At 41.6% G+C, this 24,790-nt stretch overlaps 1 protein-coding gene across 2 annotated transcripts; it reads left to right on the top strand.

The window, feature by feature from the left end:
* The first annotated feature begins 712 nt into the window (after positions 1-712).
* SLC39A6 (solute carrier family 39 member 6) lies at positions 713-23,869 on the top strand. 2 transcript variants are annotated; one of them, XM_066624047.1, is made up of 10 exons: positions 713-752; positions 4,217-4,936; positions 7,120-7,300; positions 8,367-8,536; positions 10,560-10,772; positions 13,244-13,340; positions 18,148-18,525; positions 19,993-20,073; positions 22,452-22,642; positions 23,355-23,869. In XM_066624047.1, the coding sequence occupies exons 2-10, from the start codon at positions 4,226-4,228 to the stop codon at positions 23,505-23,507; spliced, it is 2,175 nt and encodes a 724-aa protein (XP_066480144.1). In that variant the 5' UTR covers positions 713-752; positions 4,217-4,225; the 3' UTR covers positions 23,508-23,869. The 2 variants fall into 2 exon arrangements, with proteins under 2 accessions (XP_066480144.1, XP_066480145.1); XM_066624048.1 differs by lacking the exon at positions 713-752 and adding an exon at positions 1,726-1,782.
* Positions 23,870-24,790: the final 921 nt, after the last annotated feature.

Raw genomic sequence — 24,790 nt, 5'->3', positions numbered from 1 at the left:
GCTGACATCACTTCCAAGTTAATGACATCACTTTCTGTACAGTAATGAACATCACGTTCTGTGATGTCAGCCATGACACCACTTCCAAGTAAATGACATAACTCCCTGTGATGTCACCCATTACATCACTTCCAAGTTAATAACATCACTCCCTGTGATGTCACCCATGGCATCACTTCCAAGTTAATGACATCACTTCCTGTGGGTACTGACAGATTGCCATTCTAAAAAGTGGGTCCTGGTGGAACCCCTGAATTAGATGATCCTCATTCTAGGAAATGTCCGGCCACTCCTCCTGCTTAGGTATTAGGATGCATTGCTGTGTCTTTACTGCCTCCTGTCAGGCGGCTGATGAGGCATGAAGAGCAGTCCTCGTCCCCCCTCCCCTGACAACTGACAGAACTGCCGCTCCAACGGTATTTAAATCGCCTTCTGAGCCGCGCGTGCGCAGAGCGTCGCCGGTGCTGCCAAATCTCCCCACGTGGGCTGGGGCCTCGATTCTTTTGTCTCGGGGTTCCGCCTCTGGAAAAAGGCCCGGCGAGGGAGGCGGGGAGCGGCGTGATGAGGTGCTCGCTGCTCATTGGTTCCTCGGCCGCCCCTCGTGAAAGGAACCTGCGTCCTGATTGGCTGTTTCGGGAGTTTGCATTCTTCGCCGGGGGAGTGGTTCAGTTTCGGTCAGCGCGTAAGAAAGAGACCGGCGGTTGTGTGGGTGAGGAGAAGCGGACGGCCCTTGAAACGGTGTCTCATGTGGGGTGAGTGTGGTCGGGGGGAGAGCATCCCTCCGCCTCTCCTGGCTGCCTTGGAGACGGGAGGGGAAGCAAGGACCAGGGAGAACCCCCCGGGGGGGGAGGTCATGCGCTTCTCCCTCGGGCTAGGGGGCAGTCAGTGCTCCCCACCCTCTCTCTAGTGGGGGCTGAGGCTGGCACGTCAGGTGGGGGAGCGAGAGAGTGGGCTCGGGAGGAGAAAGTTGCTTGACTGGCGTTTCGTGCCTCCAGCTACAGTCACAGTCTACCTTGGAATGCTGGCTCCTGGGCGGGTCTCATGACCCTTCCTAAAGGCACCTAACAGCTGCCCCTCTTTACCAAGCGCGTCGTTAACCTGTGGAACCCAGGATGTGTCTGGCCTGGATGCCTTTGAAAGGAGCCTGGACAGATCTCTGGAGGGAAAGTCCAGCACAGGTTATAAGTCCTGATGGGGATATGCAGCCTCCTGGTTTTAGAGGTGGGCTACCTCAGGATGTCAGCAGGGGAGGATACTGGGATGCAGGTCTCTTGCTGTCTTGTGTGCTGCCTGAGGCATCTGGTGGGCCACTGTGAGATGCAGGAAGCTGGACCAGGTGGGCCTTTGGCCTGATTAAGCAGGGCTCACATGTTCTTACCACTGATAGGAGCAGAATGACTATTTTTTATGTGAAAACACACACACACACACAGGCTCTTCTGCTACTCTTATTGGTTTCATAGGAGAGGATCAAATGTACTCTTTGTTCATGTAATGAGATGGGTGCTGTATCTCCCCCTCCCCATTTTGGACCTAATTGCTCTTCTTGATCTTGTTCTAGATATAAAAGAGATGAAAGCATTTTCTCTTAATGGAACTCATCCTGTTTGCAAAGGAATGTGCAGACACTTAATGCAGAATGCTTAATCAAGAAGCATGGATAAATTTCTGCGGTGTTCAATCACAACATTTTAAGCTTGAATTTACAATGTGTAGTCAATAGTAATGTGTCACGTATCCTAATATCTCAACTATCCTGTTTTGTACTTTTATCCAACAAAGGTATTGATTCTTACTAGAAGTTCTAAAGTATTTGTTTATAAGTTTCCTTTTAGAACAAGGAAGGGAAGGAAAGGAATGCTTGCCCACAAGGGGTAAGCTGTTGTCCCAAATAATTTTTAATGCCAATTCATTGAAAAAGATTATTCAATTCTGCTCATTTACTTACCACTAAAGTATCTGGTGGCAGTTCTTGCATGGGATGTACCAGCAGTGTGAAAGAAAATGAGAATGCAGTTCATTTGCTGTCAGGTGCCACTGAAGAGTTTCTCAGGTTTCTTTGTAGTTTGTCTTTAGCTTCTGATGGAGTTTTAGCATGGTGTGTCTAGGCACAATTTAAATTAATAGCACTAGTCTAACATACCATTTTATTGCTTGAGGTAATTACCTATAAAACCTGTGCACCTAAATGTCTTGGGGCCCAATAAAACCTAAATGTCTTAGGGCCCAATCCAGAACAGTGCGCACTGGCTTACAAATGTGCCATAAGGCATGTTTGTGGATCCTACCACTGGGCGAGTGCCAGTGGTAGCCCAGCGCTGGCCAATACTGGGCTACTGCCAAGCGGCCACTGGAGCTCCACCACTCGGTGGTTGTGGGGTCTGCCGAGCAGTGGAGAGGTAAGTGGAGGCATGGGGAAAGGCGGGGAGGAGGTGTTCGGGAGAGGGGGAAGCAGGGAGAGGCAGGGAAGAGGCTTGTCAGGGGGAGGGAGGAAGGGAGGTGGAATGGAAAGCTCCACAGGATCCAGAGCCTCCCCATCGGGCTCACTGCCCAACACGTATGCTTTGGTTCATCGCTGACCTTTTTGTTGGCGAGTAGTCCCATTGTGGGGCTGCTCCATTAATCTGGCGGAAGGGGAAAAAAGTCCCCTTCTCTTGAGGAGCCGGCGGCGGCTGCCCAGAGCGTGTAGGATGCAGCGGCAGCCATTTTCGGCGTCACTGCATCCCTGTGCCCCGGGCAGCTCAGGATTGGGCTGTTAGTACATTAGGACGTGCCTTCTATATTACCACTGCACTGGTAAAAACGGTGGCTGAGACCCTGCTTGACTTTTTGTTTTGCCAGGAGGCTAAGGGCACAGTCCTAACCCACTTTCCAGCACTGACATAAGGGCAATGGAACTCCAAGGTAAAGGAACAAACATTGCCTAACCTTGAGGAGGCCTCTGTGATTACCCCCCAACTGCAGGATGCAGTGCATACCCCACGGGCACAGCTATGTAAATACTACAAAGTTGGTTAGGATTGCGCTCTAAGGGCCCAATCCTATCCAATTTTCCAGGGGCAGTGCAGCTATATCAATGCGGTGTGTGCTGCATTCTGCAGTGGGGTGACAGTCACATAGCCCTCCTCAAGATATGGGAACATTTGTTCCCTTACCTCGGGGCTGCATTGTGGCTACATCAGAGCTAGGCTGCAATCCTATGCACACGGGCAGCCCAATCCTGAGCTGCCCGGGGCGCCCAGGCTCAGCAGCACCCAGAACAGCTGCCACCGGATCCTGCGCACCCCAGGCTACCACGGGAGGTGCCTCGGGAGAAGGGGACTTTCGTCCCCTTCTCTCGGATAAGGTAAGCAGCCATTACCTAAGGTAATGGGCCTACTCACTTTACTGTAAGGTAAAGGCACTCATGTAGGGTGTGGAGCTCTCCACAAACACCTTGGATCCTGAGGAGCTGAGCTCCGCAGACCCACCTCCCTCCCTCCCCCAGCATGCCTCCAGCCGGCCCCTCTCCCTGCATCATGCCTCCGCATCACACCTCCATGCCCCTGTCCCGTTTACCATGCTGTGGCTTGGCGGTCCAGGAGACCGCCGAGCTGCGGAAGCTGGGCGACCATCCCAAGCTAGCCCAGCACCAGCTGGCGCTGGACTAGCACGGGCAGGAGCTCAGCAGTGAGCTAGCACGTTTGCAACAGTGCCACCGAGCACAGGATTGGCCTCTTACTTGGGAATAAGTCCTATTGAATTATGGAGTTTACTTCTGAGTAGACACACAAAAGATTATGCTGTTAGTACTAAATAATAAAATTCACATAAAAATAAAAAGTGATCAGTAATTTAACATCTTGAATTAGCAGAAGTTTAGCTCAGAGAAGTTACAGTGAACTTGGCTAGAAGGTACCTTTTTAAGCAGTGGTTTTCTTATATTTAGCAAGAAGGTGATAAGCGGACCCCTGTTTACGCTAGCATAGTATCTTCTACAGTTGTGTTGTCTCTTCAGCATTTTTTCCTGACGTTTGTGAGCACTTTTGAGACAAAGAATAATCTTTTCATTTATTTTCTCATGTTAACAGCTATGTGAACTTCTGTGGAAAGCTAGAATTTAAATATTCTTAATAATATTGCACTGTTATCTTTGATTTCTTTGCTGATGAATGAATTGCAGAATAGGATATTTCAGCAGCTTTCTTAAGCTCCTTACATTGTTCTCTTTTTACAGAACTCTGCTATGGAGAAGAAGCTATGTGTGACTTTTCTCTTATTCTCCATACGTTTGTTTTGTGAAGCTCGCCATGGCTTGGAGCCATCCACAGTTGCGCAAACTCCTGAGAAACTCATCCCTGAAAAGGCAGCTGGTATCAATGTTGATTTGGCCACATTTATGCAGAGACATCACCTTCAAGAACTTTTTTCTCGTTATGGGGAGAACAATACACTGACTGTTGAAGGGTTTAGAAAATTGCTATGGAATATGGGCATTGAAAAGATTCCGAAAATTGCCATAGATCATGAACACCACCACCACCTTCATCATAATCACGTTACACTCAACTCAAATATTGGGAAAACAGGTTGTCCTAGTGATGATTTGGCGGGTGGAACTAAAGACCTTCAGAGTAGTCGGACAAAGGATTTGCCTGAGACGGAGATTACTGAGCACCAGGAGCATGCTGTGAATAGCAAAAGCACAACAGCAGCCATAACTCTATCTACTTATGCCACAGCCACAGATGGCAACCTTCTACTCCAACATCCAGAAACGGCGGAAGTGAAATCTACACACACAGGTTTTGCCAGCCCCAATTCTAACATAGTTCTGGAAGGCAGCAATGTGAGTTTGCTCCAAAATGGAAAAGCGAATGAATCGCTGCTTCCTGTGAGGCAGTCCGAAAAAGGAAGTTATATGTATTCTAAAATAAGAAAACAAAATACGCAAGAGGTGAGACTGTATGCAGACACTGTAAGGAAATTTGTGGTGTTTGATAGTTGTAATCCTTTTTCCTCTTGATACAAACGTTTTTTGATGATTGTCTACACTGGATATTCTATACAATTTGCTTAAACTTTCATAAAAACACCATGTAAAGGTTGGAGATGTTTTGATTTTGTAGGCAAGGCAGTCATTCCTGAGTCTTCATGTTGGAGTCTAACTTACAGACTTCTGTAATTTATTACTCGGGACTCATTTTTGGCATTCTAGATTTCACAGGTCTCTGTGTATTATTTTATTTGTTATTTGTTAGTCATATTTGTTATTGCGTTTATGTTCTGCACCTAAATATAATGCAAAACTGTTATATCTGAATTTGTTCTTTGCATTTTTATTTTGTCTTTTAAAGAATGTTCCTTCAATTATAGGTGTGTTCCTTTTTAAAAAATTTGACCTAAAATGAAATCTGAACTTTGTACATTGAAAGCCTACTTTTATAATCTGGTGATTGTTTAATCATCTAGAAAAAGCTGGCACAACTTAGTACAATACATGGCAAGTCAGAAATTGGAAATTCATTGCATGGCTTGGTTGCCTTGTGGGAATTTTAACTCCCCAGGTGACCAGATATGTTACCATAAATCAGTTGGAGAATAAGACTTGTGGACTGCATAAGTAAAGGTTTTTGGTTACTCTTCTAGGTGGTATAAAAACTCTACTTGGTGATGTTAGTTGCCAATTTGGCTACTATCGGTTAGTAGCCTACTATTGGTGGTGTTAGTAGCCAATTTGTTTGCTCTTTTGTTCAGAAAATCTCTGAATTGCAGAATGGAAAACTTGTTTTTCTTAAATGTTTTAAATTGTCACCCTTATTTCTCTCTGTAGAATAAAAGCAGATAACTAGCATTTTAATTATTTTTATTTAATATATGGAAGCTCCCTATTGTGCCCTAAAAATGAGTGGTCACCCACTCTCCCTTTTCTGCTGTGTTAACTGAAGAGTCTCAGGGCCCAATCCTATCCAGCTTTCCAGGGCTGGTGCAACCATGCCAATAGGGCATGTGCTGCATCCTCTGGGTAGGCAGACAGGCTCAGAGGTCCCCTCAATGTTAGGGAACATTTTTTCCTTACCTCTGGGTTGCATTGTGGTTGCACTGGTGCTGGAAAGTTGGAGAGGATTGGGCCCTCAGAGAGCTTAAGTGTCTCCCCATTTACCTTGCTGGGCTGCTTCTGCACTGCGGAAACCTGCTAGCTGTATTCTGCTTGACTGTCTCCCTTATATCTGAGTGATATAGACTAGAACAGCACAAATGTTTGGCCTCTTGCAAGACATCTGGACTAGATTAATGGCTGTGTTATATCCACATCACCACGGAAACTGGGTTGTGGTTTGCCAGGCCTCTTTTTGGCTGCACTAATATTTGGGCAAAAGTTTACCATCCCTGCTGTGATTCTGCCCCTTTGATCAACATTGGGTGGGCAATCTGTATTGCCTTTATGGCTTGAAGATAATCATGGATACCATAGTTTAGTGTTCTTAAGAAATTTGGATTTTTTTACCCTTTTAATTCTTGATGCTTGCCATCAGGTGTACTGAGAGCTGAAAGGATGAATTTTGTCCATTCTTGAAATGCATGCTTATGCATAAAGTGGTGTTTTAAAAGTGTTGGTGATCATCCATATGAAACTAGGGGAGTGGGTGTTATTCTAGATTAAACCAGAGTGAAAGGTTCTGATATTTTGTAAAGTAGAAATGAAAACCACTTTAGGTGATTAGATTTGTTATTGGTACATAGCTGGAAATTACAGATTATATCAATATATCTGTAATTGACTTTTCTTTAATAGTAAATTAAAGAAAGTAAGAGCCAGTGTATCGCTGTGCCTTGCCTATAGCAGTTTACTGGATAAAATCCACCTCTTAAGAAATATTTAGAATTCTGGAAATTACACTAGGTTGTAAGACCTGGTGATGCAGTCTGAGTTGCTTACTGCATAGTGTTTCTGTTATTGGAGTCAGAGGATATTAAAATTTCATTTGGATAAGCTTATACTTTTTATCAAGATAAACCTCTGGTTTAATTTTAAGCTACTTTGCTTTTAAAGAAAATGCATGAAATGCTATCATTATCTCACTCTAGTTTGAAATACCATATTATAACGCTTATATATTTCCTTAATTTTTCCCACAGTGTTTCAATGCATCAAAACTTATGCTTTCTCATGGAATAAGTACACAAGTTCTGCTGACAGCTGTAGACTTTAGCTATCTTTGTCCAGCTATCGTTAACCAGATTGATGGCAGGAATTGTTTAATTCATACAGCAAGTGAGAAAGCAGAAACACCTCCAAAAACATATTCATTGCAAGTAGGTAGGTTTGTTGGTAAAATCAAGAATGTCCTGTTAAACACTGTTTTTATTGTGGCTCTTTTGTGCTTAATAAAAGCAAAAATATTGAGCAAGAACTCATCCTGGTTGTTTGTCCGGAATCAGCACCCACCAGTGGGTCATGATGCAATTTTTGGTCTGTTGCAAAACTGACAGAGCAGATTATGCTATGTGCTTCATGCTTTAAACAAGCTGCTACTTGTGGGGGGGGGGGAGCACTGCTGCTCAGTTACCATCATAGCCACACCCCTTGACATTTATAGGGCAGCAGCATCTAGGGCCTCTAAAATGGTTTAAATCCACTGGTTTAAAACAGTCTGTATACTAGCATTGATTCCAAAAGACAAGAAATTCTATAATAACTAGAACAGTATCTTTTAAAAATTTAGATAAACTAGGCAGGCAGCCCAATTCTAACCAGCACTGGTGCAATGGGGCCCCATGGCTCACGCTGTATCTGGCACTGGCAAGCAGCAGTCTGAAGGTCCTGTGGAAAGAGGGGGACATTTATCCTCTTAGCCCATGTAAAGCCCCACCCTGCTCAATGGGCAGCGTGAAACTGTGCCTGCTAAATGGCCAGCGCAAGTCAGAGCTGCCCTGTGTCAGGTTTTCATATCTGGGAAGGGGGGTAGGATTCTCCATGGGCCTGCGCTGCCGATCCTGCCCCATACTGGGCTCATTCTGCCCCATCGCTACTCTCCCCTGCCCCTGCACTGTCCAGTAGGAGCTTACCTGCCCCACCGGCGCTCCTTGGGGATATAGTGCCAATAGAATGGCACAGGCCTTCCTGCCAGTGCTACTAAATGCAACGCTACCACAGAGCACTTTACAACACTTTTGCATCAGCAGTCTTTCAGTATACAGGCTTGAGTTACACAAGCTCTTTCTCCAGCTTATTCTGTTAGAAAATGTTTCTGTGCCAAGTCTGGCTTATTCCCCATTCTACAAGCTTTTTTTCAAATATAATTTGGAAGGAGAAAAATCAGTGTTTCAAGAAAAGTATGCTTGAATGAAGTATATGATAGAAAACTTTCTTTCTTCCTTTTCAGCTTGGTTTGGTGGATTCATATCCATTTCCATCATCAGTTTTCTTTCACTGCTGGGTGTTATATTGGTGCCTCTTATGAATCGTGTATTTTTCAAGTTCCTCCTAAGCTTTCTTGTGGCATTGGCAGTGGGTACCCTAAGTGGAGATGCCCTTCTGCATCTCCTTCCACATGTAAGTATCTTCTTTTTACTTTGTATTAACTGGGCATGTTTCATTGAAGAGAATGGTGCAGCCATAAATTTGGTTGGGGAAAGGCTATAAGCAGTGAAAAGGAATGCAGTGTGGCAGTCTTGCTTGTGACAGAGTTGCAATTCCTTTGACCTAAAGGTTCTAACATTCTGTATCAAACTTACAGTCTGTATTTTGTTGTGTGACTTTTTACAAACCTATCCTGCCCTTTCAGAGTGGATGTACCCTGTCAGCTGGCTAGTCCAATCCTGTATATATATATGCTCAGATTATTTTTACATACAATTTTTATTTGCCTCTCTGTAAACCGCCTGGCCACCTATGGGTTTCCTCAGAGCTACCCCAGCTTAGTTGGCAGAAGTGTGAGGAATCTCAGGGGGCATATGGGAAAAAGGGGGATAGGATCTTGGCGTGTGCTGCTGCCACTGAGGTCCACCCCCACCCCGCTTTGACCAATTCCTTGTCCTGATCCTACACTGAACCGCCCATGCTCTTACCTTATCTCCTCTGGTGCAGTCTGCGGGAGATGTTGGTATACATGGTGTGGATTCTCCAGCCATTTGTGCTGGCATCTCTGAAGTGCACAGTGTTGGCTTGACTTTTGCCTTGCTGGAATGGGGCAGCAAGTCACAACATTCATTGCCATAGGCCCTGAGTAGAATTGGGCCGTTAGTCGTGGTTAAGAACTTAGGAATTGCCTTGATGAATTAGACCAAGGTCTAGCATTCGGTTTCTGTCTGCAGCTGGCCATCAGTCTCTGGAAGCTCCCAACCAGCAGAATACCTATTTTTCCATGGTTTGTTTCCAGCCTTTGAGGCCAGCGTGATTGTCCTGTCTGAGAGGCAGCTGGCTGGCTGCTGTTGAAAGTAGAATGCTGACATAGCTATTTTAAGTTTGCTGAGTGAAGGAAAACCATCTTAATACGTTGCACTTCTTTTGACTGTATAAGCTGCCTTGGGTGTTGGTGGGAGAATAATGTAATTTAAAAAAATCAAATCCATTAATGTTAGAACATTGACTTGCCCTGACATAGCTGGTTCTTGGTGGTAGCAACACCTCAAAGATGCTGCATAAATAACATGCTTCAAGTAAGCCCTTCTGCCATGCTGTCCTCACCTATGTAGCAACATTCTATGATCCTTCTATGCATCTTGTCATGCTCGTAAGTGCTAGCAGCAGCGACTGTAGGCTAACCCTTGCTACAATTAAGATTTTTTTACCTAGATTTGGCTCAACTAGCAAGTAAAATGTTGCAGGTGGAATGGATGGATTCTGCACTGGTCATCCTACCTCACTTTAAATGTTGTTTTGGCAGATTCATAGTTGGATCTTAAAAACTCTTGCAGCAGCAAGCAATTATTCTGTTCTGAAAGCTATAATTCTGCTGTTCTAATTCCTCCCTGGCTACTTGAAGTAAGATATCAAAAGAATTTTTTAAGTTAACACATGTGTGAAATGTACTGCATCTTTTTGGTCAGCAGTGAGAAAATAAAGAACTCTGGGTTATCTTTGTAATCTAGGGTTCTGACATGCTAGTATACCGAAAAAGATACAGATTGCAGAATGTTTTAGTATATTGCAAACATATTTGCATTCAGACTTCTAGAAATCTTATAGCTGAACTTACATGTTAGCAGAATGAAGTGGAGGATTTCTAAGCAATAGAATGGACAGTACCACTTCAGACTACAGGTGAAGCATCACTTTTTTTTAAATACTTCTGTGTGTGTGTGGGGGGGGAGACCTCTGTAAACATAGGAATAAGCTCAACAGAAGATGTTGATCCCTCCCCCCCATCAGCACTTCTTTACTTGAAGTGAGTTTGATTTTTACATGGAGAGTACAGTATTCAAAACTGACACCTCAACCTGTAGTCTAAAATGACAGTCTACTTTTACCATCTCATTCTGCTGCATGTGTAGATAGACATAGTTGATGGATCCCCTTCCTCAACTACTTTCTGTGGAAAGCTGTCTAATTCCATTTTTTCTCTTCCTTCTTTTAGTCTCATGGAAATCATCACCACCATCATGAGAAATCATTAGTGGAACATGATAAAGATCCCTTTTTTAAGCACCTTGTTTTTCAAAGTTCAGAAGAAAGTGCTTATTTGGATTCGACATGGAAGGGCCTCACAGCACTTGGGGGACTGTATTTCATGTTTCTGGTTGAGCACTTGATCACTTTAATTAAGCAGTTTAAAGGCAAGAAAAAAAAGGTAGGGAAATGATGTTCTGAAGAGTAGATTTTAGCTTTTTCTCTCTCTGAATTCTAAGGGGTGGCTCACATGAGACTCTAGTTGTGTACAACATACAGTATGTACAGTGAGGGAGTAGGACACCCAAGTATGCCTGCCCTGCCTCTGTAGTTGTCTGATTTAGTCTATATCATTGAGATAGTCTGTATGTATATAGACCACCTTTCACATGCTATGACTGTTTTTTTGCAGCACAAATGCTGTGCATATCTACTTAGAAGTTAAGTTGCATTATGTTCAATGGAGTTTACTCCTAGGAAAGTGTGGATAGGATTGCAGCCTTAGGGCCCAATCTTATCCAACTTTCCAGTACTGGTGCAATTGCAATGCAGCCATAAGCTCAGGAAACAAATGTTACCATACCTTGAGGCCTCTGTAACTGCCTCATCACTACAGGATGCAGTGCATGTCCCATTGGCGTGGCTGCACCGGCACTGGAAAATTGAATAGGATTGGGCTCTCAGTCACTTTTTACCACATCTATCTCCCCAAGTAAGGGACACTCAGGGCTGCTTACAAAGAAAAGCATACAATAAAATATGTAAATTCATTTACAACCATAAAACCACTATACAACACATAATCTAATGAGATCAGCAGTGCTGCACAATTCAGTTTTAAGCAGCAGCATAACATGTAATCTAAATGACATGAATAAATAAAATAGTCAAGCAGCCATAAAAATACAATAAGTCAGTATCGGCAACATAAAACTAAAATACATCCCATTAAAACTGACCAGAATAAAATCGACAGAAGGCCACCCAAAAAATAAATGTCTTCAAGCTTTGCCAGGAAGCTGTTGGAGGATGCTGTTGTCACATCAAAGAGGAGGAACTTCCATAATTGAGCTGCCACCACAGAAAAGTATTGCAGCCTGAGAATAGGGAATTATGTAAAAAGAGTTGTAAGTTTATGACCTGTTTTCTTGTGCAGTTGCATACATGTGAATTTCCTGTGGAACTTAAAATATGCATGGGTGTTAAAACCAGGTGATTATTTCTATGTTATCAATTCCCATGTTATCAATATATATTGTGCAAGCAAGTGCTGGTGGAATTGCATTATTATATAATGGGATATCTTTTTATTGATAGAAGTGTTTGTTTCTGGTGTATAAGATAGGTTTACAGACTAAGTTTTACTGAACACAATGGGTTTACTTTTGAGTAAAATTGAGTCTAATGTACATGGACATTTTTCTGTTTTACACCCTGGGTTTGATTAATTGATCAAGGTTTGGTTGATTGATTGAGTAAAATAATACTGTTTTCAAATACTTCTGTTGGGTGTGAAAACCACTGAGTAAAAGTTTTACTCTGGTAAATTATCAGCTAGATCAGTGTTTCTCAAACTGTGGGTCGTGAGCCAATTTCAGCTGGGTCCCCATTCATTTCAATATTTTATTATATTGGACTTGATGCTACCATAGTATGTGACTACATTTGGGGAATGTGACAGACCAGTCCTTTAATAAGCTACTATGTATAGTCTTTTAACAATGATAGTGAATGGGACTTACTCCTGGGTCAGTATGGGTAGGATTGTTAAAAATATTTTCCTGCTTGATCTCACTTCCAGTCATGACATCATTTCCAGTGGGTCCTGACAGCTTCTCACTCTAAAAAATTGGTCCCAGTGCTAAATGTGTGAGAACCACTGAGCTAGATAAACTATAACATTTGGAGAGGTTGTTTATTATTCTGTAAGACAGACTTACATTAATAAGGGTTATAATATTATGAAATGGAATATACAGGTTGAGACTCATTCGTGTGGGTTCCATTCCAAGCACTCACGTGGATGGTGAAAAATGCACTATAGCAAATCAATTTAAAAAACAAAGTTTCTTTGCTCCAGTAATTTAGAAACAGCCTTGTTGACCTTTGTGAGGTAAGATAAGAGTCATTAAGAAGACAATCCATCAATCATTCATCCTCCAAGTGCTTACAAAGGCGCTTCACTAAGCCTCTCCCTTCACCAATGCAAAGTGATCACCTTTCTTTCAGGTGTTCAGGGGAAAGGGAGGGGTCTGCTGGAGATAGGAGGACTGATGGATAGCCAGCCAGCTGCCCTCTCTCTCTCTCATTAATGAGGCTATTGTTAAAGGACTGTTCAGTTTTTTAAACTGATTTTAAAGGGGTGCATTTTTCCCCTTCTCCAGGGATCAGCACATTCCTTCTCATTTGCAGGGGCCATTCGTGTTGAGTCAAATCCGTGTATAAAAAATCCGTGTATAAATAGGCTGGACCTGTATAATGAATTTAGAATCTAATTGTTTGGAACATTCTGCTTTAAATTTGAAATTTTTAATAGCTTGCAGAGCTGAATTGTTCACATTTCTGTGAGGTGCCTAACAATAACTAACACTTATATAGTATTCCAACTATATGGCTATAAATGTTGACTTCGTTGTGTGTGTTTGGAATCAGAAAAAAAATGAAGATGATGAAGCAGACATCAAGAAGCAGCTATCTAAATATGACTCTCAGCTTTCAACAAATGAAGAAAAATTAGACACAGATGATCGTAAGTTCATTAAATATTGTATAATAGTGCCTGCCAAAACTTTACAGATTCCTCTTAATTCCTAAAACCTGTTGTTGGTAAATGAGTTTTCTAAGAACAGCATGTATCTCTTTAACAGAAAAACCACATGCAATTGATTTCTTAATGGCAGATTTCAGTTTGTCTATCTTATATTTGGAGTTTGATACAATTTTGTTCATTTGCAGGTTCCTGCTTTGTAGTTATTACAAGAAATGGCATTAAAGTTCAAAAATGGAGTGAGCTGAAAAGCCAGTGTTGAGTTTAAGAACTGAGGCCAAACCCCATTAAATTTCAGGCCAAGTTCATCATTAGCTTTAGCCCCACCAGACTCTGTCAGTGCAACTGCCCCTTTTTCTTTCCCCCTAAACATAGCTGCTTGCATCAACAGGGAGGCAGTTTGTACTCTGAAATCTGGAACACTGAAATGGTAGCATCTCAAATACCAGGAACTCTGGGACTTTACAGGGTGTCTGAATGATCAGTGGGGATGCAAGGCCATCCTGGAAACTACATGTGCCTAGAGTCTATAATTTTAGCATTTCAGATGTGAAGTAATGGAGGCCTCATTGCAAGGTAGATGGGGGATGAAGGAAAGTATGGCTGAGAAAGAAGGGAGACATTCAGGTCTAGTCATGTTCCTGATGATCTCATTTCAAATAAAAAAGGATTCATACTTGAGATTTGGATCAGAAAGAATATGGGTGTTCCAGTGTTTTAGGAAACTAACTCATATCAGCCAGCCCCATTCTACCTTGAGATTGCTGGAGGGGATAATTCCCTATCATTAATTCTGACTTTTACCATAGCTGCAGCCATGCATGTTCTTCTGTTATGTTCTTGGATGTGCTCCTTCTTTAGCAAGCCATTGGGCTGTTCTCCCAAAGACCAGCTTGGTGGAAATGTTTTGCTCTATGCCTCAAGTACAGAGAAGAATAGAATAAAATGTTTTAATTTGTTAAAAGTTATTCCCTTCCTCTGCTATGTCTGACATATTTCAGCTCTCAGCCAGAAAGGACCATAAATGGCGAACTTCTTGAATCAAGGCAGGGAGTTGCCAATAGCAACTGATGAGTGTCTGTCTTAATTATAGTATTTAGCATTTATGTAGCACTGTAGAACTCTTAAAGTGCTTCATAATACATTTAGTTTATTGTAATCTTGGCTGCAACTTTGTAGGTCAGTACCAACTGCTGAGACTGAGAGAAAGAGAACAGCTTGCCTTGGCAATCGAGAGCAGTGTTTCTCAAACGGTGGTACTCATATCACCAGTGGTACTTGAGGTAGTGTCCAGTGGTATACACAGAACCCCCAGACCCCCACCACCTGGCAGTGAGCTCAGCAATGCATTGCAACCAGCAATAGGAGACTCAGCTCAACAGGCAGAACTCCAGTGTGTACTTTTCACGCTCTTGAAAAAGCCCCTCATCCACCCTGAGCCTTTTTGCCAGTGTATGTTGCATTGTGTCTGGCCTCCCAATCTGTGATGACATCATTGCCGGTTACTTTCAGTGGTACTTCCAATAGGTGGACCATTTGAAGTAGGCAACAAACATTGAGAAACCCCGATCTAAAGAGTTCCAGGCAGTTGAGACTTAATCCAGGAACTGCTCATCCCCTTTTCCTCCTTACTATACCAATTCTCCCAAAAAAACAACAACTTCTTCAGAATTGTAGCAAAATGTATTGTTTAATCTTGCAGTTCAGGAAAGTCTCTTACAAATTAAAGCTGTTATAGAATCTCTTCTACTTGTGGGTGTCAGGCTGAGCATATGTATATATATTGATACAATTTCTAACTCCTAATCACGTTTCTAAGACCTCCTCATGGCCAACCTATTATGGAAATACTGAAAGTTCTTACCCAGTTATTATACTTGTTTCCTTTTACTCCAACTCACATGTTAACAGCACAATCCTACTCAAAAGTAAACCCTATTGAGTTCAATGGAGCTTGCCCACAAGTAACTGTGTACAGGGTTGCAGCTGGGCAGCTTGATCCTTTGCTTCCTGGCCCCCATTGGAGCAGTGGTGCCAAAGTTGTTACTGCTGTATCCAGTGGCCACCAGAAAGCTGCTGGGAGTCTCCTCAAGGGAAGGGGACTTGTGTCCCCTTCCCCCAAGGAAAGCCCCAGCCTTGGCAATTGGTCTTCTTGCATCTGCGCTGGCTATTTTGCCAACGCAGATGTGAAAGCCACTATGTCAGGCCTTCTGGCCTGACACAATTTCAGAATCTGATAGAGCAGGACCCCCTCCCTCCGCAGATACCAAAACCCACACATGCTCAAATCCATGGGTAAGGTACCTTGTTGTCCTTTGAACACAACCGGAGCTGTGCTTTGGTGATTTCGGGTCCTCAAAAGGCCCTCCAAACATGGCTGGAGCATAGCTCCAGTCATGTTCGGAGGGCAACGGGTGGACCACCCCACAGGTTCAGAACCTGCAGGTATTCAAATCAATGGTTACCAAACCTGCAGATACTGAGGGCTGCCTGTATTGTAGTTTTCCAGTGGTTTCAGGGTGGTTCAGTCTCTAGCACTAATTAGCCATCCCACACACCCGTATAGAAACTGCAGCTCCCTCCTGGGCAGGCAGGGTCAAGCTGGCTAGTTCCTGCCATTGGGCAGTTTCTGCACAGGAGTGTGGGATGGCTGATTAGTGCTAGAGACGGAACCACCCTAAGCCACTAATTCACAGGTATGCTCAGATTTTCCCCATTGATACTAATCACTGATCCTCTGTCTCAGAATCATATTGAAAAATACTTTTCTCTGCTTTTAAGGCCAGGAAAGAATAATAAATCACTTTGAGTGGCATACTGCTGCTTCTTAAAGCATGAACAATTCAAGTAACTGCCTATTAGAGCTCATTTATCTTGATATTAACAGCCCAGTTTTCAAATGTGGCAATGCTTTCTGCAAAGGGAGCACTTTCTTTAGCTAAGTCACTAACATTTTGCTTTTTTTTGCTTCATACATATATTTGTGCATATATGGACATTTAAAAAGCTTACAGTCTTACAATTGGTTTGTGTATTGGTTACTATTGCAGCACTGAATGTTACTTTAGTTAACTTTGTTCAAATGGAAGACTTTATGACTGAAACAAGTAAATGCCTATTGCTGGTTTCAGGTTTAAATGTTTTAATGATTTTTAAAAGTGATGCTTTTCCTAGTATGTAAAAGGAAAACTTATTTTCACTTGGCAATTGGTTAATTTGTGTATATTTAATATGGTTCATTCTGTTAATGTATGGGGGGGTAGCCAGTTAACTGTCCACAACTTTGTTCAGACCTCCACTGCCAAGCATGGTGTTGATGCCACTGTAAGAGTGTGATTGCTGCTGCTATTCTTTCACTTTGACCCTCTCATTCAAGTCCACCAAGTGTTATATAGTGGCTAAGTAGCTGAGCTGCAAATTAGGGCTTCCTTAGTTCAAATTTTGTCTGTGCAAAGAACTCGCTAGATGACCTTTGGCAAATTTGTCCCTCTTGGCCTCAACTCTCCAGTTACAATTTGGAGATAATACTTACCTTACACTGTTGCTGTAAGGCCCACATCAAGGTATTACATGGGAAGCACTCTGCACATATTGCATATTGATACACATAAGTTCAGAGAGTTCATGGAGAAAACCTCCTGTAATTGTTCTCTTTGACAAGACCTCATGTTATGACCTGACTGTGATGTTATGTTGAGGTGGTCAGGACCACAAGCAACTTGGATGATGAAGAGCCCAGCAGTGGCCGTCCCAGATTTAGAAAGATGACAGTGCTGTAAAATACAGGTGGTGCCTTGGATCTGTTCCTGGACCCCCTGCGAATACTGAAAAAAGTGGATAATGAAATCTGTGACTTTGGGAGCCCACCTGAACTCCAAACATGATCAGAGCCATTCTGAAGCCCTCAGAGGTTGCACGTGTCTGCCTGCTGCCTCTGAGAGCTTCAGAAAGCCTTCCAGTGTGCTCTGGTTCCCTTCAGAGGGCTCAGGTTGGACCAAGTTTGGCTCAACATGGGTCTGGGGGATTGTGCAGTGTGGACTTGCTTCTGAAAAGTTGTTGCAGGACTACACTGAACTAACACTGACTACACCTCATTGATTATGCTGAATATCTCAATTCAAGCAATTGAGCATTTTTATTACTTATCACAGTGTCTTGTAGTTAATCATTGGGCTAATGGTTCACTGGCAACTTCCTTTGTTTCACCACTAGGGGTTCCCAGAGCCTCAATTTCAAACCTGGTTCTCTGTGGTGGTGGTGGATTTTGCATTGTTCATCAGGTTTTTGTTCAAGCTTTTTGCTCCATCAGCAGAGAGTTTTCTAGCAAAACATTTCCATCTTCACATTATCCCTTCCTACTCTAATAGTGAAATTAATACTTTTTACCCACAAAAGTAATGTTAGCTTTTCATTCATTATCTCTCTGGGTTCTCATTGCAGTGACAACTCACATGCTTTTATTTCTGTTCTCAATTCCTTCAGGCCATATGCAGCTTCCCCATGCCACAGGAAGCCTCTGAGAGGCACTTCGGGTTTTCAAGAAACCTCTCAGAGGTGCGGGGAGGTCACATATGGCTTCCTTGCACCTCAGAACATCTCAAAACATGATCGGGAGGCACTTCTGTTCGCATCCATAGGTCTTCTGTGGACCCTTCAGCTGTGGTTTGGAACCTGCATTGGGCCAAATCTATGGGTTCCAGATCCACAGATGAGGACCCACTGTAATTCTCTGTTTTTCTTTTTGTTTCAAATTCACTATCTAAATCTTTTTTTCCTTTGTTTTGTCAAGGACCTGATGCTTATCTGGGGACAGATTTGCAAGATCCATCAAACTTCATCTCTCAGAAGCCTGCAGTACAAGAAGAAGAAGAAGTCATGATAGCTCACTCCCACCAAGAGGCTGCTGACAATGAATATGCATCCAGAGGGTGCAGAAACAAATGCCATTCACATTTACATGATACTTTAGGACAGTCAGATCATCTCAGTCATCATCATCATGATTATCATCATATTTTGCATCACCATCATCACCAGAACCATCACCCACATAGCCACAGCCAGCGCTACTCACGTGAAGAACTGAAAGATGCTGGTATAGCTACACTGGCCTGGATGGTAATTATGGGTGATGGACTGCACAACTTTAGTGATGGCCTTGCCATTGGTTAGTATACCTTCTGGTTTTTCCTAAGACTAGTTCATGTGTCATGTTGGTAGATTCAGTTCTCCGCTATTCTTAACTGTTTTCTCACTGTGCTAGGATAAGAGGGGATTAGCCCCTCAAGATTCTGTCATCTGTGAGACACAAGGTTCACCTCCAGCTCAGGATGAATATATTGTAAATCCAGAGTTAGCTGCAGTTTGTATTTAATTTTAAAAATAACTATCTCAAGGAGCGCACACCATTGTTTCTTATCAAGCTAAGGGCCATTTATTAAAAGAAGTAGGCGCTCTCTGGCTTTTTAAGCTAATCATTGACCAATAACCTGAACCAATGAGCGTTTTTGTTGATACAGCCCTCCCATGCCCTGCCGAGTCTTTCCTCTGTTCTTATCCTAAGAATGAAAATTTTGAAAAAGGAGCAAAAAGGAATGGATTAATTTATTGTTGCTTTAGATCAGTAGTTCTCACACATTTAGCACCGGGACCCACTTTTTAAAATGAGAATCTGTCAGGACCCACCGGAAGTGATGTCATGACCGGAAGTGACATCACCCAGCAGGAAAATTTTTGGCCATCTAGGCTGCAATCCTACCCACACTTGCCCAGGAGTAAGTCCCATTGATTATCATTGTTAAAAGAATATACATAGTAGCTTGTTCAAAGTACAGGGCTGTAACATTTCCCCAAATGCAGTCACATGCCATGGTAGCATCAAGTTCTCCTGTTCTCCTAGGAGTTGCCATCATGGATTTTGCAAAATCTCATGAGATTTGGTTGTTGCCATCTTGGATCTTGTGAGATTTGAGTGCAACCATCTTGGCTCTTGTGAGATCCAAGATGGCAGTACTTAACTGAATTGGGAAGAAGAGGCTGCAGGGGTGCCATGATCCCATTATGTTTGGGAACCACTGCAGTAGGATAAAAAAAAACTCTGTATATGCAAGATTTCATATTTCTTGCCATTGGTTAATCATTTGTCCCCTGTACATTTAACTCTTCACCATATTTACAGATGTTGTCTATTTTTTTACTGGTGATTAGAATCTCCATAGTAGATGGTTGTAGTTTGCTAATCCTATATATATGAAGAATATAGTATGCTTCTGATAATACAGGCCTACAAAAATCACTTTAAGTTGCCAAGATGGTTTGAACGAATTTAGCATATTTTTGGGGTTCTGAAGCAAAAAATACCATTGGTTTTGCCTGATTGGCTCTAGTTTTGGGGGTATGGCATAGCTTTAAATCAGCAGAATGTGTGTATATCTGTGTAATTCTTGCTACGTCCTATACCTTTTCCAGTTCTATTATATTCCATTTGCACTATAATACTGATGATTAATAATACTATGATAATTATATTGTATACTTATGGAATGCTCAACCCTTTTAGATTCCTGTATATATGAATTTAATTGCAATTCCCAAGGGAGACTACTTATCAATAATGTTCTTTGTCTTCTTCCAGGGGCAGCTTTTACTGAAGGCTTATCTAGTGGCTTAAGTACTTCTGTTGCTGTCTTTTGCCACGAGTTACCCCATGAGTTAGGTAAGATGTCAGTTTTTATTAAAACATGTGCTTATTAATTGTAGTATGTAGCCTTTATGTATTGGCCACAATACAGTCTCCTGGTTAAGACAGAAAAAATGAACCAAGTGTAAATTGGAAACTTCATTCACTGCTTTCACTACATTTTTTGTGAATGACAATGTACACTTCAGTCTTCTAAGGCTGTTTAGAAGTGTCTGAACAAGAAAAAAACATTTCTTTTAAATAGCGTGCTCTGATAAAATTGGTTTTAACAATTAGTTACTATTTATTTAGGGTCCTAACCCAGTGATAGTCATTTTAATTGGAATAAATTACGTTTGTTTTGTCCTTTCTGCTATAATCATATAGCTTCAATTGTTTTCCAAAATACTCTTATGAAAGAAATTCATTCTAAAAATGATGCATTCATACTTTATTCCATGCCCTCCTCATCCCCAAAGAGTTAACACAAGACAGAAAGAATACATGTTATTCCCTTTTCGTCTTTCTTTCTGGGGTGAGTTCTACTGTAGTGGGTCACACGGCAGACCTCAAATGTTTTGACTAATGCATTATAACAAAAAGATCACAGCTTGTTGTGAGGCAAGGAGGATGCAAATTCATCATCCCTTGCCGCAGAGTGACTCCTTTGTTTTAATTTGTTATTGAATGACTGTTCTTAGGAGCTGAAACATTTTCATTATAAGTAAATTATTGAGCTCATTAATCTCTAGAAAATGATTTTTTCTTGCTTCAAACCAGTTGAGAAAACTTTGCATTACACATGGAATTCTTCTAAATATTGTTCCATAATATTGCAATATTCGTTGTTGAGTGGAATGTCTTTGAGCCCAGTCCTATGCATGTCTACTAGAGGTCAGTTCCATAATTGTCAATGTCACTTACTCCCAATGTCACTTGTGTGGATAGGATTGTAGCCGGACAGCCCAATCCTGAGCTGCCCAGCGTGCAGGGCTACAGTGGTGCCAAAAATGGCTGCTGCAGCATCCTGAGCACTTTGCAGGCACTGCTGGCGGCTCCTCAGGAGAAGGGAACTTTTGTCCTCTTTCCTTGGGTATGCCAAGTAGCCCTGCATTGGGGCTACTTGATTTCACGCTGACCCTTGTGTTGGCTTAGAATTTTGAGCCTCTGTGTCAGGCCAGTGGCCCAAAATGAAGGCTCAGAATCAGGTGGAGCTTACTCCACCAGTCCCGCCTCCCTCCCATCCCATTCCCTCCCCTGGCATGCCTACTCCTTGCTCCCCCTCCGCCTCCCCCCACCCTGGAACACCTCCTCACCACCACCTCCTAGTCCACATGACTGCCAAACAGTGGAGCTCCAGCAATCACTTGGTGCCAGCCTAACGCCAGCCAGCACTGGGCTACCACCAGTGGAGCACCAGTGACAGTGCGCACCAGCGGTCAACCAGTGCATTGAACTCAGAATTGGGCTCTTAGTCAAGATGCAGCTTAACTTTATTCCAATATAATTGGGGAAAAGCACAATAAAACACTCTGTATGTCGGATTGAATCTTTTTTAGAAAAAAAAATTTTATTTTAAGACAGCAAAGTTTGACAAACGCACTTAGAAAACTTTAAACATACATTACTATAGTTAGCAACTCTAAAACAGAACAAACAGATAAAAGAAAAAATAGAAATAAAAATAAACATGTTGAAAATTATGTAGCAAGAGTGGAGTTCTAAATTTCAATTACTTCATTCTACAAAATCATATAACATATTAAGTATTGTATCTTAAACCGTCTATAGGTTATTTCTAAAATTTTCAAATTACTCTAGGAAAAAAATTTTTCTATTCCTCTCGGTATCAATTATTATTGATTCTTTATTTTCAACAAAAGATTTTATCTCTATCAATTATCTACTCAATGAATCCATAAATCATTAGACCCATTTTCCCCTCCACGCGCAGGGAGTCCATGAACAGTTTCCAATTGTCCATAAAAGTCTTTACTGACTTCTTTTTAAGAAAAATTGTAAGTTTATCCATTTCAGTTAAGCCTAATATCTACATTGGCTTGACTCTTAAAGTGTATTTTCATGGCTATATGACCTGTGTGGTGAGTGTGAGGACTATAGATGTTGTTTCTTATTTCAGTCTAATACAAAATCTTTGCCAATAGAAGTCCTATAGAGCAATGGAAGAAGTTCCCCTCCAAATTTTGAAAGTTTGACAAGTTTGAAGAAAGTTTGATAAGAATATGAAAGACCTGATTTTATTCAAAATATTCTGAGGCTTTATTCTGAAGAAAGCCTCAGAGTCTTTAGAGAGGAGAAGGGAAATGAAGTGATATGTTGCTGGACATTAATAAGGTGACAAATGACCTTGTAAAAGGTGACAAACTTGTAAAAGTTTTCCTTTTTTCTTGCAGGAGATTTTGCTGTACTTCTCAAAGCTGGCATGACTGTCAAACAGGCTGTTCTTTATAATGCCCTCTCAGCTATGCTGGCATACCTTGGCATGGCTACTGGGATACTCATTGGTCATTATGCTGACAATGTTTCTATGTGGATCTTTGCACTTACTGCTGGGCTGTTTATGTATGTGGCCCTTGTTGATATGGTAAGTGTAGGAATAGATTTTTTAGGAACAGATTTTAGGAATAGATTAGATTTTTATAGCACCCTGCCCCTAAAAAGTTGCATTTTCCTGAAAGGCCAGTAAGACACTGTTCTTGGGACTGTCATGACATAGTCCTCGGTATGCACATATTATGTTTAAACATTTTGCTGGTGTAGCAAGTCTCTGGTTTGGTCCATAAAAGAAACTTGGAAAAAAAATAAGAATATTTATCTACCATTTTTTTATAGCAAAATAAATTGTTCCCTGTCCCCAAAAGGGCTCACAGTCTAGAAAGAGGTGCAGAAGAGGCAACAGCCACTGGAAAAGACCATGCTGGGGTGAAGAAGAGCAGTTGCTCTCCCCCTGCTAAATATGAGAGGATATCACTTTAAAAGGTGCTGCTTTGTCCAGTTAGCTAAGCAATTCCTAACTTGTTAGCTAAGAACTTGTAGCCCAGAGAATGTGCCAATTCCTGTAAGTAAGAAAAGCCTTGATGGATTGGAATGAACTTGCATCTAGTTTCACAGATGCCAGGCAGGTATCTCTGGAAGCTTATAAGATGGGCATGCAGAAACAGGATTGGTTTACCTCCTGCAGCTGGCATAGCAGCTACCCATACTATATAGATGGCTAATTAGTTATTGACTTGATGATATTTTTATTTCTATTTCACCTCATATTTGTGGTGGGTGTGTTTTTGTTTTTAATTCAGGTGCCTGAAATGCTCCACAATGATGCAAGTGATCATGGATGTAGCCGCTGGGGATATTTCCTGTTGCAGAATGCTGGAATTTTGTTAGGTTTTGGTATTATGTTACTTATCTCAGTATTTGAGCATAAAATAGTATTCAGCATAAACTTATAATATTTTGTTTACTGTATCCTGATGTTTACTGTATTGGAAAATTAACAGTAGTGTGCGTGTATGTTTGTGTGTGTCTCTCTCAATTGCCTATTGCTTAGGCATTTAAACTTGAAATGTTTAGTAGTGTTAACCTATCTATACACATGCAGTACTATAGCACTGTGGAGAAACTGACCTGTTTAAATAACGTTTTCCTAAACATAGTGGGAGCTAAAGCTGTAAAGAAAGAAGTTCTTAAGTTATTTAATGTTGTCTACAGCATGCAATAAATGAGGTTTTGTTTTCTGTATGTGTTAACAAAGTGTTACAAACATGTGAAACGGTACTGTTTTTAATATAGTTAAACTATAGAAAACCTCAAACTGTCTCTTTCATTCTTGCTGCTGTTAGAAAAAATTAGTGTGCTGAGCATTCTTAAATAATTATGCTAATATAGCCAAGTGCTTTAAAGACAGGATGAACACTTAAATTGTCATTAAGGTGTATATTCAAGGATGGACCAAGGAGCATGTAATGAGAGAAAGTGTTATATAAAAATTCCACTGTCTCAAAAATGTACAACCTCCAAATACCTGTACTGAGAATAAATGAATGCAGTAGTCTGATGGAATTCAACATCTTTTGGACAAGCTATGCAGAGAATTTTAGTAAAGGTATTGGCTCTATTCTTCCCACCAATTAAAAAGGCTTAGTGAGTGAGTGTTGCAATGTAGGGAGGGTCATACGGGACGGACTATATATTACCAGGAATATGGGGAGTAGGAAGAGACTGCAGGAAACTCTCTCCTGAACTGTATATTCTCTGTGCAGACGTAACCATTGCAGTTCTGCCTAAATTTAGCAATGCATATTGAGTTTTCAGCAGCTAATCGATTGCGGATGAATAGTTGAATTCACACTGTAAGTATGCTAAAAATAGCAATAGTGATGGAAAGAACATCCTTCACTTCCTAGAGAACTGAAGTCTTGAGAACTTGATGCTACGAAAAGCTTTAAGCAGGAGTATGAGAGAGAATTGCCAAAGTTCTGAGAAGCTGATAAGAGAGGTATTTCATAATTTAGCTTGAGTAGCATTTTCATTTATTGTAGAAGTTTGACAAAAATTTCTGAATTGAGAATTACCATCTAACATGCTGTTTTGATGCAAGACTTTCCAACCAGCAATTTATTAAAGTGCATTTCAATCTTTATTCCCTTCTACAGAAGCTTTTGACAAAAAATAATCTCCCATTTTACAAATATTAATAATGCTGGAATGGCTTGTTTGAGATGTTTAATGTGGG

The sequence above is a fragment of the Tiliqua scincoides genome, chromosome 4 (genome assembly GCF_035046505.1).
Source record: "Tiliqua scincoides isolate rTilSci1 chromosome 4, rTilSci1.hap2, whole genome shotgun sequence".
NCBI lineage: Eukaryota > Metazoa > Chordata > Lepidosauria > Squamata > Scincidae > Tiliqua > Tiliqua scincoides.
The sequence above is the reverse complement of the archived record's forward strand: the minus strand, read 5'-3'. Positions and strand labels throughout refer to the sequence as shown.

Bases quoted from the DNA above. Each gene is read 5' to 3' on its own strand.
- SLC39A6 (XM_066624047.1), top strand. From the start codon at position 4,226: ATGGAGAAGAAGCTATGTGTGACTTTTCTCTTATTCTCCATACGTTTG. The intron at 10,773-13,243 runs GTAGGGAAATGA...GTTTGGAATCAG, and splicing joins TTAAAGGCAAGAAAAAAAAG to AAAAAAAATGAAGATGATGA. The intron at 22,643-23,354 runs GTAAGTGTAGGA...TTTTTAATTCAG, and splicing joins ATGTGGCCCTTGTTGATATG to GTGCCTGAAATGCTCCACAA.